Below are 11,303 nucleotides of genomic sequence, written 5' to 3' on the forward strand. Positions count from 1 at the left end.
GAGGAGCTTTAGGAATGAGTTGCTAAATCTGGGGTTAGGGTTCGGATTAGAGGAGGTTCCACGGCCTCGGGGGGCTCCACGGCATCCCGCCCGCTCCACCCATATCCGTGGCCTCCGCAGCAGTGAATTACGAGGCCGACAAAACAGATTAACATATGGAACACGTGTCGGTAAATGTGGGGATTTGAGGCGTATATCCACGGCTCCGCGCCGCCTTCCAGGGCTGGGTAAGACGGACGACGGGATGGACAGACTGGAAAACAATCATCCGAGTCTCGTAAACAGAGCTCCCGACACGTATCCGCAGAGTGGGAAGGTGTTGATTCATAAGGATTTTTTGTTTCAGTTACTTTCAAGATGAGAGATCCAGTTTATGACGTGAAATTCCTTTAAATTAAGTATTTTGTGTCTATTATTATCAATAATATTAATAACTTTTGCACTTTATTCCAATGCCTGCAACGATTTCACCCAAAATAAAAATAAAAGATTGAATATGATTAAAAAAAAGAAAAACCAACAACTTTAATGAAATTGTCATAAAACGTTCCACAATCAGAAGGTTAAGAATAAGGCTCCACATGGAATGACACTAACCCTCTCCACCACTCGACACTAGAACATCAACACCGCCCGAAAAACAAAACAAAACCCCTTTCTCTGTTTGGATGCACACTGGAGAACCCGCACAGAAAGCAGTGTTTTTTTCTTTTTCAAAAATGTGTGAGTGGAGTTGATTCCACAAGTCAAATGTAATGTGCACAATGCATTTCTCCTACTGTCAATATTCCCCCAATTTACTATCTAATGTGCAGAAGGAGGCCAAACTCCTCACTTGCAAGCTATTTTCACTTTTGAAAAATGTTAATCATTACCACCAAAAACACAGGCTTTAGAGTGATTATTACAAAAGAAAAAAACACACCTCAAATTTACCATTTTGAGAAGATTCGTTTTCACTAGTTTCAGTATTTTGCGCTTGAAAAAACAACTTTCCACAGATTGAAAATGCAGAAAATCACTGTCGTCGCTTCAGGTCTAACCTGCGTTTACAGCAGCGATGGACTCTGCTAAATTAATGAACTATACGGCCGCGAGAGTCCTTTTCTGGACAAAAATGAAGTTTCATGACTTCAAGGCCGGAGCTTTATCGGGCGTTGGCTGGGCGGACCTCACTTATTAGCAGGAGAAATACATTTTTAATACATTGTGGAGGTTTTTAACATGTTGACAGTAAGAAAGATATTAAATTGTTCTGCTTAGAGCACCATTATCCAAAATAATCCATGAGCTCTTAGGATTCTACAAAACCTCGGGCATGTGATAAAAGTATTAACATCAGATTTTGGAAGAGTTTCTCTCCACTACAAAGAGAGAAGGGCGGATTGTGCGTTCTTTCGTCTCAAACCCGCCGTTCAAAGCAGCAGCTCCATTTAACAAACCCACTGGGGGGGGGGGTTCTTTTTTTTTTGTTTCGCCCATTTTGGACACAAACGTTTTCACAAAGTTATGAATCAAAAAAAGAAAAAAAAAAAGGGGGGGGGGGGGGGGTAAAGATGTGCCGTGCAGCTCAACACCTGCATGCATTAACCTCCTCCCGCCAGAGGGTTAAAACCACTCGATGTTTGTTTTTTGTTTTTTTTGATCCTCGCTTGCAATGAAAACAAATGGAATTAAATAAGTCACATAGGAGAAGAGGAAAAGAAAACAAATAAGAGTTTTCTTTGAGTCACGTAGCCTCAAATATAAGTCCAAGTACAAAGTGAAAATCAAGTTCTAAGCGAGCACAGAGAGCAGGAGGCGCGTGGAAGAGGAGGCCTGGTTGTATCATTCTGTACAGTTTACTCACACACCAGCCCCCACTTCCACATTCCACACTGAAGGACCAAAGACGTATGACGGTTTGATGCTTCCGGGGGTGAGCGGGAGGCAGAATGTCAAAGTAGTTTTGTTTTCAAACGACCGCCGACACCGTTGCCCGGGTACGAAAAAAAACAAAACAAAAACAAAAAAAAACGACAGGTGGCTCCGAAAAACCCGGCCCGCTTCAAAATGAGCCTGAGAAAATAAAAAATAAATAAAAATAAATGACCTCTACCGTTTAAGTCTAAAGCCTCCACCCCGAGTCCAGGCGCTCCTGTACGACCGTCACCACCGCTCTGTGTATTTCGTCCCGTTCGCCATCACTTTTTCAAATGTACATCCAGAAACTCTCCCCCCCGGCCGGAAAAAAAATTAAAATAAAAATAAAAAATCATGTTTGTTTTGAAAGATCAGGTATTTTGAGGCTGGAACCGCCTCTTTCCTCATTTATCTGAAAATATCCTGAAATGCTCGGCGGTATAAATATCAAAGAATGAGTCGGTTCGATTGTATTTACTCAACAGATATGATCGACAAAAATAAACAAAATATGAATTACGCTGTTATTAAGTTCAGATAAGTCAACAGGTCGAGGGTGGAAACAGCCGTGGTGTGGTCACAGGCCAAAGAGGCAGAAAAATCCCTCAAATAAGAAACTGAAAAGGATTTCACCGCGGGCTATTCCCACGACTCATCCAAAAATGTATTATGCGTCAGACGTCTCCACAACTGATAAAGTTTGATGCCACAATAAAAGTTGACCACATTGGTTTGGTAAATTGGTGTCATTTTCCACCAAATTTGTGGCTCCGTTACCCCGAGAATTTCAGCCTCCTTACGTCTCCTTCACCACGTCCTGCTATGGCACCGGAATGTTCACCTAACTCCTGGGATATCAGTCAGACACTCTGTACAAGTGAACAATTAAAACATCTTTTACTTGACCTTGTCATTAGCACAATTCCATTCAAGACATTTGAAATCTCACAAAGCAACTGTCCTCAGAGATCCTTTGTCGCGAACAAATGGTATAAGTTGGAATTTTGGGGGAAAACGCCCCCAGGACGCCACTCGGCCGTGAGCCCCCCTGTGGATAAAAGGTGCATGGCTGATCTCTCTAAAACAAACCAAAAGGGGGGAAGGAAAATGAAAAAAGCAAAAAAACAAAACCAAAGTGAACAGAGCACAGACATCCACGCCCTGCTTAACCCGATGCACAAGGTTTGTAGAAAGTCTCATCAGCAGACGTACAAATGACGTCTTCCCGTTGGGGTCTGTGTCCTTCCCACAGTCCAGCCTGCTGCTGCTGCTGCTGCTGCTGCTGCTGCTGCTGCTGCTGCTGCCGCCGCCGCCACCTCCACCTCCACCTCCACCTCAGCGTCCACCATGGTTTCAGTGGTGGTGTCCCACCGACAGCACCAGGGGGATGAGGCAGCCCAGCACGAGCGCCCCCACCTCCACCTTGCTCAGCCCCTTGCCGCCGCCGCCGCTACCGCCGGCTGCCGGGGCGTGGCTGTGGCCCGTGCCCCCCACCTCAGGCAGCACGTGCACCGTGGCCACGTACAGGAAGGTCCCCGCGGAGAACAGCATGGCCACGCCCGTGGCGTTGACGTCCGACAGGGCCTCCTTGCTGCTCTGGAGGTCGGAGGTCAGACACAGGAAGGAGGTCGGTGGTTAGAAAACAGATCAACACATCCTGATGTCTGCTTCTCTGTTCAGGCGCGTTACAATCAAAATAATTCAATAATTATTCGTAATTACATGGAAATGTGAAGTGCCATCATTCAGACAACCTGGTCTCCTGGGATTTTAGATTTATTTTGACAGAGCCACACTAAATATTCCAGCCTATATTCAAGGTCAGAAAGTCATTCTTTATCAGCCGTTTTCTTTGGCATCCACCGTTTAAAGATTTAGGAATAAAAATATAAATATTATTTAAAAAAAAAAGTGTATATATGTTTTTGTCACGGGCAGCCAGTGGGGAGGGTTATGGATTTGAAGTATAATTTGCATTGTTGATAAACTTTCAATATACAGTATATAAACTTCCAATATTGTGATCTATGTTGTTAGGCCTGGGTTTTGCTTTTCAATACCTTGAAGGTATGGATTTAAATAACAATACCATTCCAGTCAAACGACACCTGCATTCCATCATTTTTGTCCTCCGATGTAGAAAAAAAAAAGGACCATTTGTGTGGCTTTGCACGCAGCCAATCAGCGCAAGCGTTCTTCAATTCCATGAGAGTTTTTAACACAGATCAAACAATGTGAACACATTACACCAATTCTCAAATCCCTGCATTGGCTCCCGGTGTGTCAAGAGAATTTATTTCAAAATACTGCTGCTCACCTATAAATCATTACATGGTTTAGTCCCAAATTATAATCTCTGCAACGCTTTCGCAATATGAACCCTCTGGACCCCTCAGGTCGTCTGGGGCCGGTCTGTTGACTGTCCCCAGAGTCAAAACCAAACATGGAGGAGCAGCATTCAGCTCCTATGCAACAAAGAGCTGGAATAAACTTCCAGAAGATCTTGCTCCAACATTGACTACTTTTAAATCCAGATTAAAAACATTTATGCTCACCATTGCTTTCTGCTAAACTTGCACTCTGTAAACCTTGCACTACATTTTATTTTATTACTTTCTTATTCTTTCATTTTTTTTTTTCCATTTAAATGTACTTTTATGCATTCTTTTTAAATCCCTATAACATGTTTCTTTTATGTGAAGATTCGAGATTCAAGAGGTTATTTGTCACATACATATACACACGGTCATACATAGATATGCAGTGAAATGTCTTGACATGCGGTGATTAAGCACAATAATCTCTAAAAATACAAAAAATACTAAAATGTGCGTGACCGACACGAGGCGCTCGCACAGGCGGCCGCAAGGTGCCACAATCCAGTCTGCCTCCTGTATGAAATGTGCTTTATAAATAAAGTTGCCTTGCCTAATGCGACGTGTGATTGGTTGACTACGGCAGCAGCTACCACAGCCTGTTAAAGGACAGGTTCACAGTTTTTCAAGTCCGTCTTAAAACAACAGTATTTGGTCGGGTGTCCATAAGAACGGTGAAAGAGGTTTTCTCCGCTGTGATCATTCCTCCTGTACTGACTATTTGTTTAAAATGACACCGCCCAAATACTTCATTGTACAGTTTCGTACAGTTAATTAATACATATTTTAATAATTTGAAAACTTTCAAAATGTATTTGTGTAAAAATCATTTGGACGGGGAGCGGTGGTGGCATTTTACACAACTGAATCAATGCTTCCATTCACATGATGGTATAGTAGAAAGAAAAAGGTACTGAATGAAGTACTCTATTGGTATCGGTATCACTGAAAGGTACTGGTATCGTAATATTTTTTCAAACCAAAATGGAGTTCCATTTTTTATTTTTTTCCCCCCAATCTGCCACCTCACCGCTAGATGCCACTAAATTCTATGCAACGCACCTTCAAATTACATGTTCAGAGTGCCTCGCATCATATCACTACATTTCATGGCAATAAGTGATGTATGTAAACTGGAGGGTTTCTCTCACTTGGCTGAGGCCCAGGAAGGTGAGCATGGCGAGCACCGGCGCTGCCAGGGCGAACACCAGCAGGTGTTTCCTGATGCGGTTCCTCTCCAGACCAGCGTGCATCAGGAAGGACACCAGGCCGAACGCCGCCGGGGCCTGAGCACAACATGGTTAGAGAGGTCAAAACTGTAGAAGGAACAGTCGCAATAACGGTTGTAATTACCATCGTTATAATCGCAGTAATAACAGCAGTAATAACAGCAGTAATAACAGCAGTAATAACAGCAGTAATAACAGTAATAAACAAAATCACTATCAATACCAGTACCCTTAAATAGGACCTATTATGAAAATATCACTTTCAGTGCTTTTGCACATATTTTGGGGTCTCTGATGGGTCTACTAACACACAAACTGTAAAATAAGACAACCCATCAGGTTTTTTTTTGTGAGCTGTCAGTTGAGAAAACGTGTCCTGAAACAACCTGTTCACATCCGCAGCCAAACCCTACGTGGCCACCAACTGTTAAATTACGCTTAGTAAATCTGATACGAGTGAAGATTCAGCAACTGGACCGCTGAGCGTCAGTGTTACCTTGTGCAGCATGATGGCCACGAAGACGATGAGCTGCACGCTGGTCTGGGAGGTGGAGGCCGCCGCTCCCAATGCAACTCCATCAGCTGAGTGGACAGGGGGAAGACTGGCGTTTAATATTGTTGAGTGTCGGATCCTTCTGTCGCATCCAGTGCTAAAATTCTCTGGAGTATCTACTTTCAGCAGCCCTGCCCACCCTGGGACAATATTTTGGGTACCACAACAGTGTAACAGGGAGTCTCCGTGGCGTTTCAGTTGGAGCAGCTCAATGACGCCATCGGGTATTCATGGCGTAGCCGTCTCGTAACTCACATGATGAAATACCCCTTGAAATACATCATCTGGTAAAGTTAACGAACGCGTTGACCAACTAGCGATGAACCGATTGCAGTTTTCTTGGCCGATTCAGATTCCTGATTTTTTTAATCTGGCCCGCCGATTGCTGATTTTGGTCGATTCCGATTTTCATTCAATTGTATGTTCATAATAAAACCTTGACTATCAAATATATTTAACATTGTCGTCCGATAATTTTGAGTTTATATCTGTGACCGGAGAAATTACATTTTCTTATAATCTGGTCTCAGGGTTTATCTGCTGTACGTCAATGAAAACGACATCACGTGATCTGATGACGCTCACGTGATAGGACAGCTGCACATACAGACTACTGCTGCAATTTTCAGCCACAATAGTGAGATTGCTGATTTTGACAAGTGTTTATGATTTTTCATTATTTGTCACAGAGTTCCAATAAAATAGAACATGGGACTGTCACCAAATTTCAGTATAATGTAAACTGTAACTGGTAACAACATATAACTAACATGGAAATGTCCAGTTCAAACTCCAAATGAAAGTCTCTTTCACTTTGAAGTGCAAATATAACTTTCTATTATATTTATATGGTGCTTGCCATTCCAAAATAAATTGCAATCATTGCAAATAAAATAAATATAATTGAACTACTCTTCTCCCCCTCGTTCACTGGAAGTCCTCCTTCGCTCACCGTGCGTTAAACAATCGATCAAATCAAACGACTCGTTTTACCGAGTGACTCGCCGACATTTTCTTTCTTTTGTTCTCTTTTTTTGAGCGACAACTACGCTACATTTCAGTGGTATTGGGTTTGAGTATCGGACCCTTTTTACAAGTACAACATGAGCACAGTATCGGGCCTGTTCATTTGGCCAGCACAGAATCTGATTCTGATCGGCCGGTCATCAGTCTTTGTTTTGTATTGATTGTTTTCCATAATTAAATTACAATGATATATATCTTTTGCGTAGTTTCAGCCGGTATTTCTACCAGCGTATTTTGACCAAGGATTGTGTGGTTGGTACACAAAAAGCGTGCAGGGTGGCCGGTCTGTTTCAGTATTAGCCTGACAGAATCCAAATAATTCTGTTCATTATTAATTCTTATTCTGAATGTATACATTTGTGAATTTAGTTGATATACTATTCTGTCACTCTGTACTTCATCTTCCACACTGAGTTGCTGAGACGCCCAGATTTCCCTCTACAGAGGATTAATAAAGTGATCTAAAGTCTCATCTTAAATAATGTACAGGATAAGTAAATGTGTCAGGCCTCGTTTTCTTTTTTCCAAAAAATAATTCTTTTTTTCAAGCTAGGCAGGGGCATCTCTCTTTTAAAGCAGTGTACATCTTTAACTTGGTACTTGTGGTCAAAATAAATAATACATTTTCACATACACAAACATACAATACATACAAGAGAAAGTGTGAGAGGGAAACAGCTAATAACACTGAGGTCATGACCATTTATCTCAAACTGTTTTGTCAAAATATCACAGGGAATCTTTGCTTCAAGGAAGGAATGAGGAAATAGGAAACATCACGGAGGAAGCCTGAGAAGCTCCTTGTACGAGGCGTCATGTTTTCCATGTGTTAACGTGAATTAATCTATAATCTCATTCCAAATAACGTAGTGTTCTATGCCATATATTGATAAGAACTAGTTGATTTAAGTGTGTTGTGTGAAGCCCACCTGCAGCGTGGACCACCAGGCCCAGGGTGGTGGTGATCTTTGAGGAGGCGATCCGAGCCGACTCCGGGTCTAAAACAAGACGGCGGCGGAAAGTCACTTCCCGGAATTTAATACAGTATTGTGCATGAACATTATGTCATATAAGCATGAACATTATGTCATATAAGCGTGAACATGATGTCATATAAGCATGATCATGATGATCGCTGACCACAGTGTCGCCTGAATCTACCTCCAGGGCTTGAAGTGTTGGATGTTCGTCTGATGATTTGGACGTGTTGACAATCTTAAATGACTTAAGGTGTTAACTGCATTAGGATAACACTTCCACTTTGCTTGCAAACAAGGTAAACCAGTTCAGTTTCTGCAGGTTTCCTGCGGCTTAAAGAAACGGAACCAGCGTCGTTTGCGTTTCGGTGAGGACGGCCGGCTTTCTTTTCAACGCTGTGAAAAAACTAGTTTGGACCGAAAATGTTTTGATACATTAAGTGTTGATAATATAAGTGTTGATAAATGTATCTGAATTATTGCAGACACGGCCTATATTTGATGCATAAGTTCTTCTGAGGTCCCGAGAAAGCCCAATTAAATCGAGTATATTTTCATGACCGAGGTGCCATCAAGCAAAGCATAAAACCTCTGCGGAAAAATTGTGGGCTGTTTTTGTTTTGTTCGAACAAGACGCCAGCACTTTATACCGTCGCTGTTGTGCACGTGGGAGCTTCCGATCTGGTCGACCAGCAGCATGAAGACGAAGCCCAGCACCAGCGACACCCCGATGTAGGCGTGCAGCGCCTCGTGGCTGTGGACGTGCTCCCCTCCGACCCCCGGCGCTATGTCCGCCTCGCCCTTCGCCTCAGACACCTCCACCACCCCCGCCGGGGCCTGGGCGGGATGCCCGCCTGGGGAACAGCGCAGGAGAAAGGAGAGAAGGAAGAAAGAGATGGTCCAAGTGGTTTGTACGAGAGAGCCATATTAGGGCCAGGCAATAAGTGAACATTTGTGTTTTTTCAGTGTGGTCTGGTATCCCACCATCCTACATTATAGTAAAGTCTAAAATAACTAACATCACTTTGATTTAACTTGGGATTTGGTCCTATGGCGTGTGTGCTGCCTTGTGTGTGTTCAAATTCCTTGATTGTGAGAAATTCTTCCGCATGGTCTACCCCTATAAACCCTTTATGCTAGTGTGCACACAACCGGTGCGCGGGTGAAGATGCGCAACCAAAATCAGAAATGCACGGCTGAAATTTTTCAGGGGCGCGTACTTGCAAATAAGGACGGACGTTCGGTGAGTCAGAAGAGTCGGTCTCTGAGTTATGAACAGCATCCTCACAGGAATTATCTAATTCTGTCAAAATTGTTTATTTTGGTAGCGATGCAGTGCTGCAGTGAATCCAGACTCCTGAATCATTCAAAAGATTTGTTCGCTACAAAGGACCGGTTCACCTGACTGGCATCACAAAGCTCTGCGCGGCTGCAGAACAAATTCTAAAGTGAATCAAATTGAATGTCAGTGATTTTCACGGTCATCCAATTGGTCTAGACTGATGTAATACTCTGTGTATGCAACCATGCCGTTGCGCCGTTTTGTAAGATGAGAGAAGTAGATCAACGGAAACATAGAGCCTGGGAGTGTTTTAAGGTCTTTAAACACCAGTATTATTTATATATATATATATATATATATATATATATATATATATATATATATAGTTTACTTCCTCCTGCTCCTTTTCAGACAATAATTTTATGAATGTTTTCGTTCATTCTTCTGTTTCTTGTCTATTGTTTCAATCAATACACACACACACACACACACACACACACACACACACACAGAAAGTGTATCACTTGAAAAATAACTCAACCACACAATCCACCTATCAAATCTTCAGAACTGCGCATTCATGAATCTCAATACAATTAAATGAGACATGATTGACAGGGTTGTTAGTTACAGCCTCTTACAATTTGAAGTGTGGAAATCATACTAGAGAGAAAAGGCCTACACACAGCATAGGGATGCTTTGAAAATTAAAAGTCATGTTCTGCCAGAGCATTTAGCATTGAAACCAATCCTTTTAAGCACACAGTTTAACATTGCTCTGTTGAATTGTACCTTCAAGTATTTCTTCGTAGAGCGCATGGACCCCTTCGGGAATGATGACGGCCAGTGCAGTACCACACAGCAGTCCTGCTCCCAGCACCGTGACCAGTTTCAGCTTCTCCTGCAGAGGAAAACAGGTGGAGACAGTTTTGGTTTCGTAAGGTGAATCATCAGGACAGGGGTCAAACACAACCTTTAAGCCCCTGATAGCCCCCAATCACGAGCTGCTCAACTGATCACCCGATAACACTACCAGGTTTATGATACGATTACATCTTACCAAGACAAGGGGTCAAAGTTCGCTGGGCAGGTACATCACTTAACCACGGATATACAGACCGTGTGTGCGTGTCCACAGTTTGGCCAACTCACCTCTGAGAAGTTGACCGCCAGGGGAATGGTCCCGGCCACATAGCAGCCCACCAGCATGGCCAGGGACAGCAGGCTGATGGAGCTGAAGTCATCCATGCTGCAGAGCTCTCCGGGCTAAACTAGCGCTCGGAACAAACGAGGCGCCCAACGCTCACTGTAGCGGAGCTCGTCAAACGTCACGCAGGCGACCGTGCACTAAGTGGATCCCTCGTGGGACCTGGATCTCCTCTCGGGGCAGCGGGCTGGCCTAGCAGGCAGCATCGAGCTCAGCTTGAGCGGAACCGCTAGCGAGGCTAAGCTAACTAGCTCGACGGGCTACTTCTCCTGCATTCTCCGAAAGCCCGAAGCCGTCCCCTCGGCGTGCGAAACCCCGCGACGCGCGGCGAAGAGTCCCCTCTATCGCTCCCCTCTCCCCGTCCCCGCGAAGGTCCACCGGGTGACGGTCACCGCGGGCGTTTCCAACAGGGATTCCGAATCCTGCGCCGCTCCGCGTCCGGCCGCCGCTCGGTTGTTTGGAGTTTGCGGAGGGGAACTACTTCCGGGTATGCACTTCCGGCCGCTGGGCGCCCGCGACGCGTCACACGTGCCACGTACCAGCGCGTGGAGGTGGCGGTGACGTTGACGTTTCTGTGTCGCGACACTTTTCATCTGCTGCCAAAATGACGTGACGTGCAGTGACGTGCAGATCAGTTACAAACAAACACAACTAAAGTAAAACCCACAAAGGAAGCGTATATAGACTGAAGTAACTGGACTTCTGGTGACAATTATCCTGTTATCTCCGAAATAATAATAATAACAATAATA

General features: G+C 43.9%; 1 protein-coding gene across 1 annotated transcript; it reads right to left on the reverse strand.

Moving 5' to 3' along the window:
• Positions 1–3,255: 3,255 nt before the first annotated feature.
• slc39a9 (solute carrier family 39 member 9) lies at positions 3,256–11,005 on the reverse strand (the record flags this gene model as incomplete). Its single annotated transcript, XM_080012638.1, has 7 exons — positions 10,497–11,005; positions 10,137–10,245; positions 8,713–8,916; positions 8,015–8,083; positions 6,003–6,088; positions 5,429–5,563; positions 3,256–3,498 (listed from the first exon to the last, which is right to left on the reverse strand). Exons 1-7 carry the CDS (start codon positions 10,590–10,592, stop codon positions 3,256–3,258), a joined length of 942 nt encoding a protein of 313 aa, XP_079868764.1. The 5' UTR covers positions 10,593–11,005.
• Positions 11,006–11,303: the final 298 nt, after the last annotated feature.

This window comes from Zeus faber (genome assembly GCF_960531495.2).
Source record: "Zeus faber genome assembly, chromosome: 13".
NCBI lineage: Eukaryota > Metazoa > Chordata > Actinopteri > Zeiformes > Zeidae > Zeus > Zeus faber.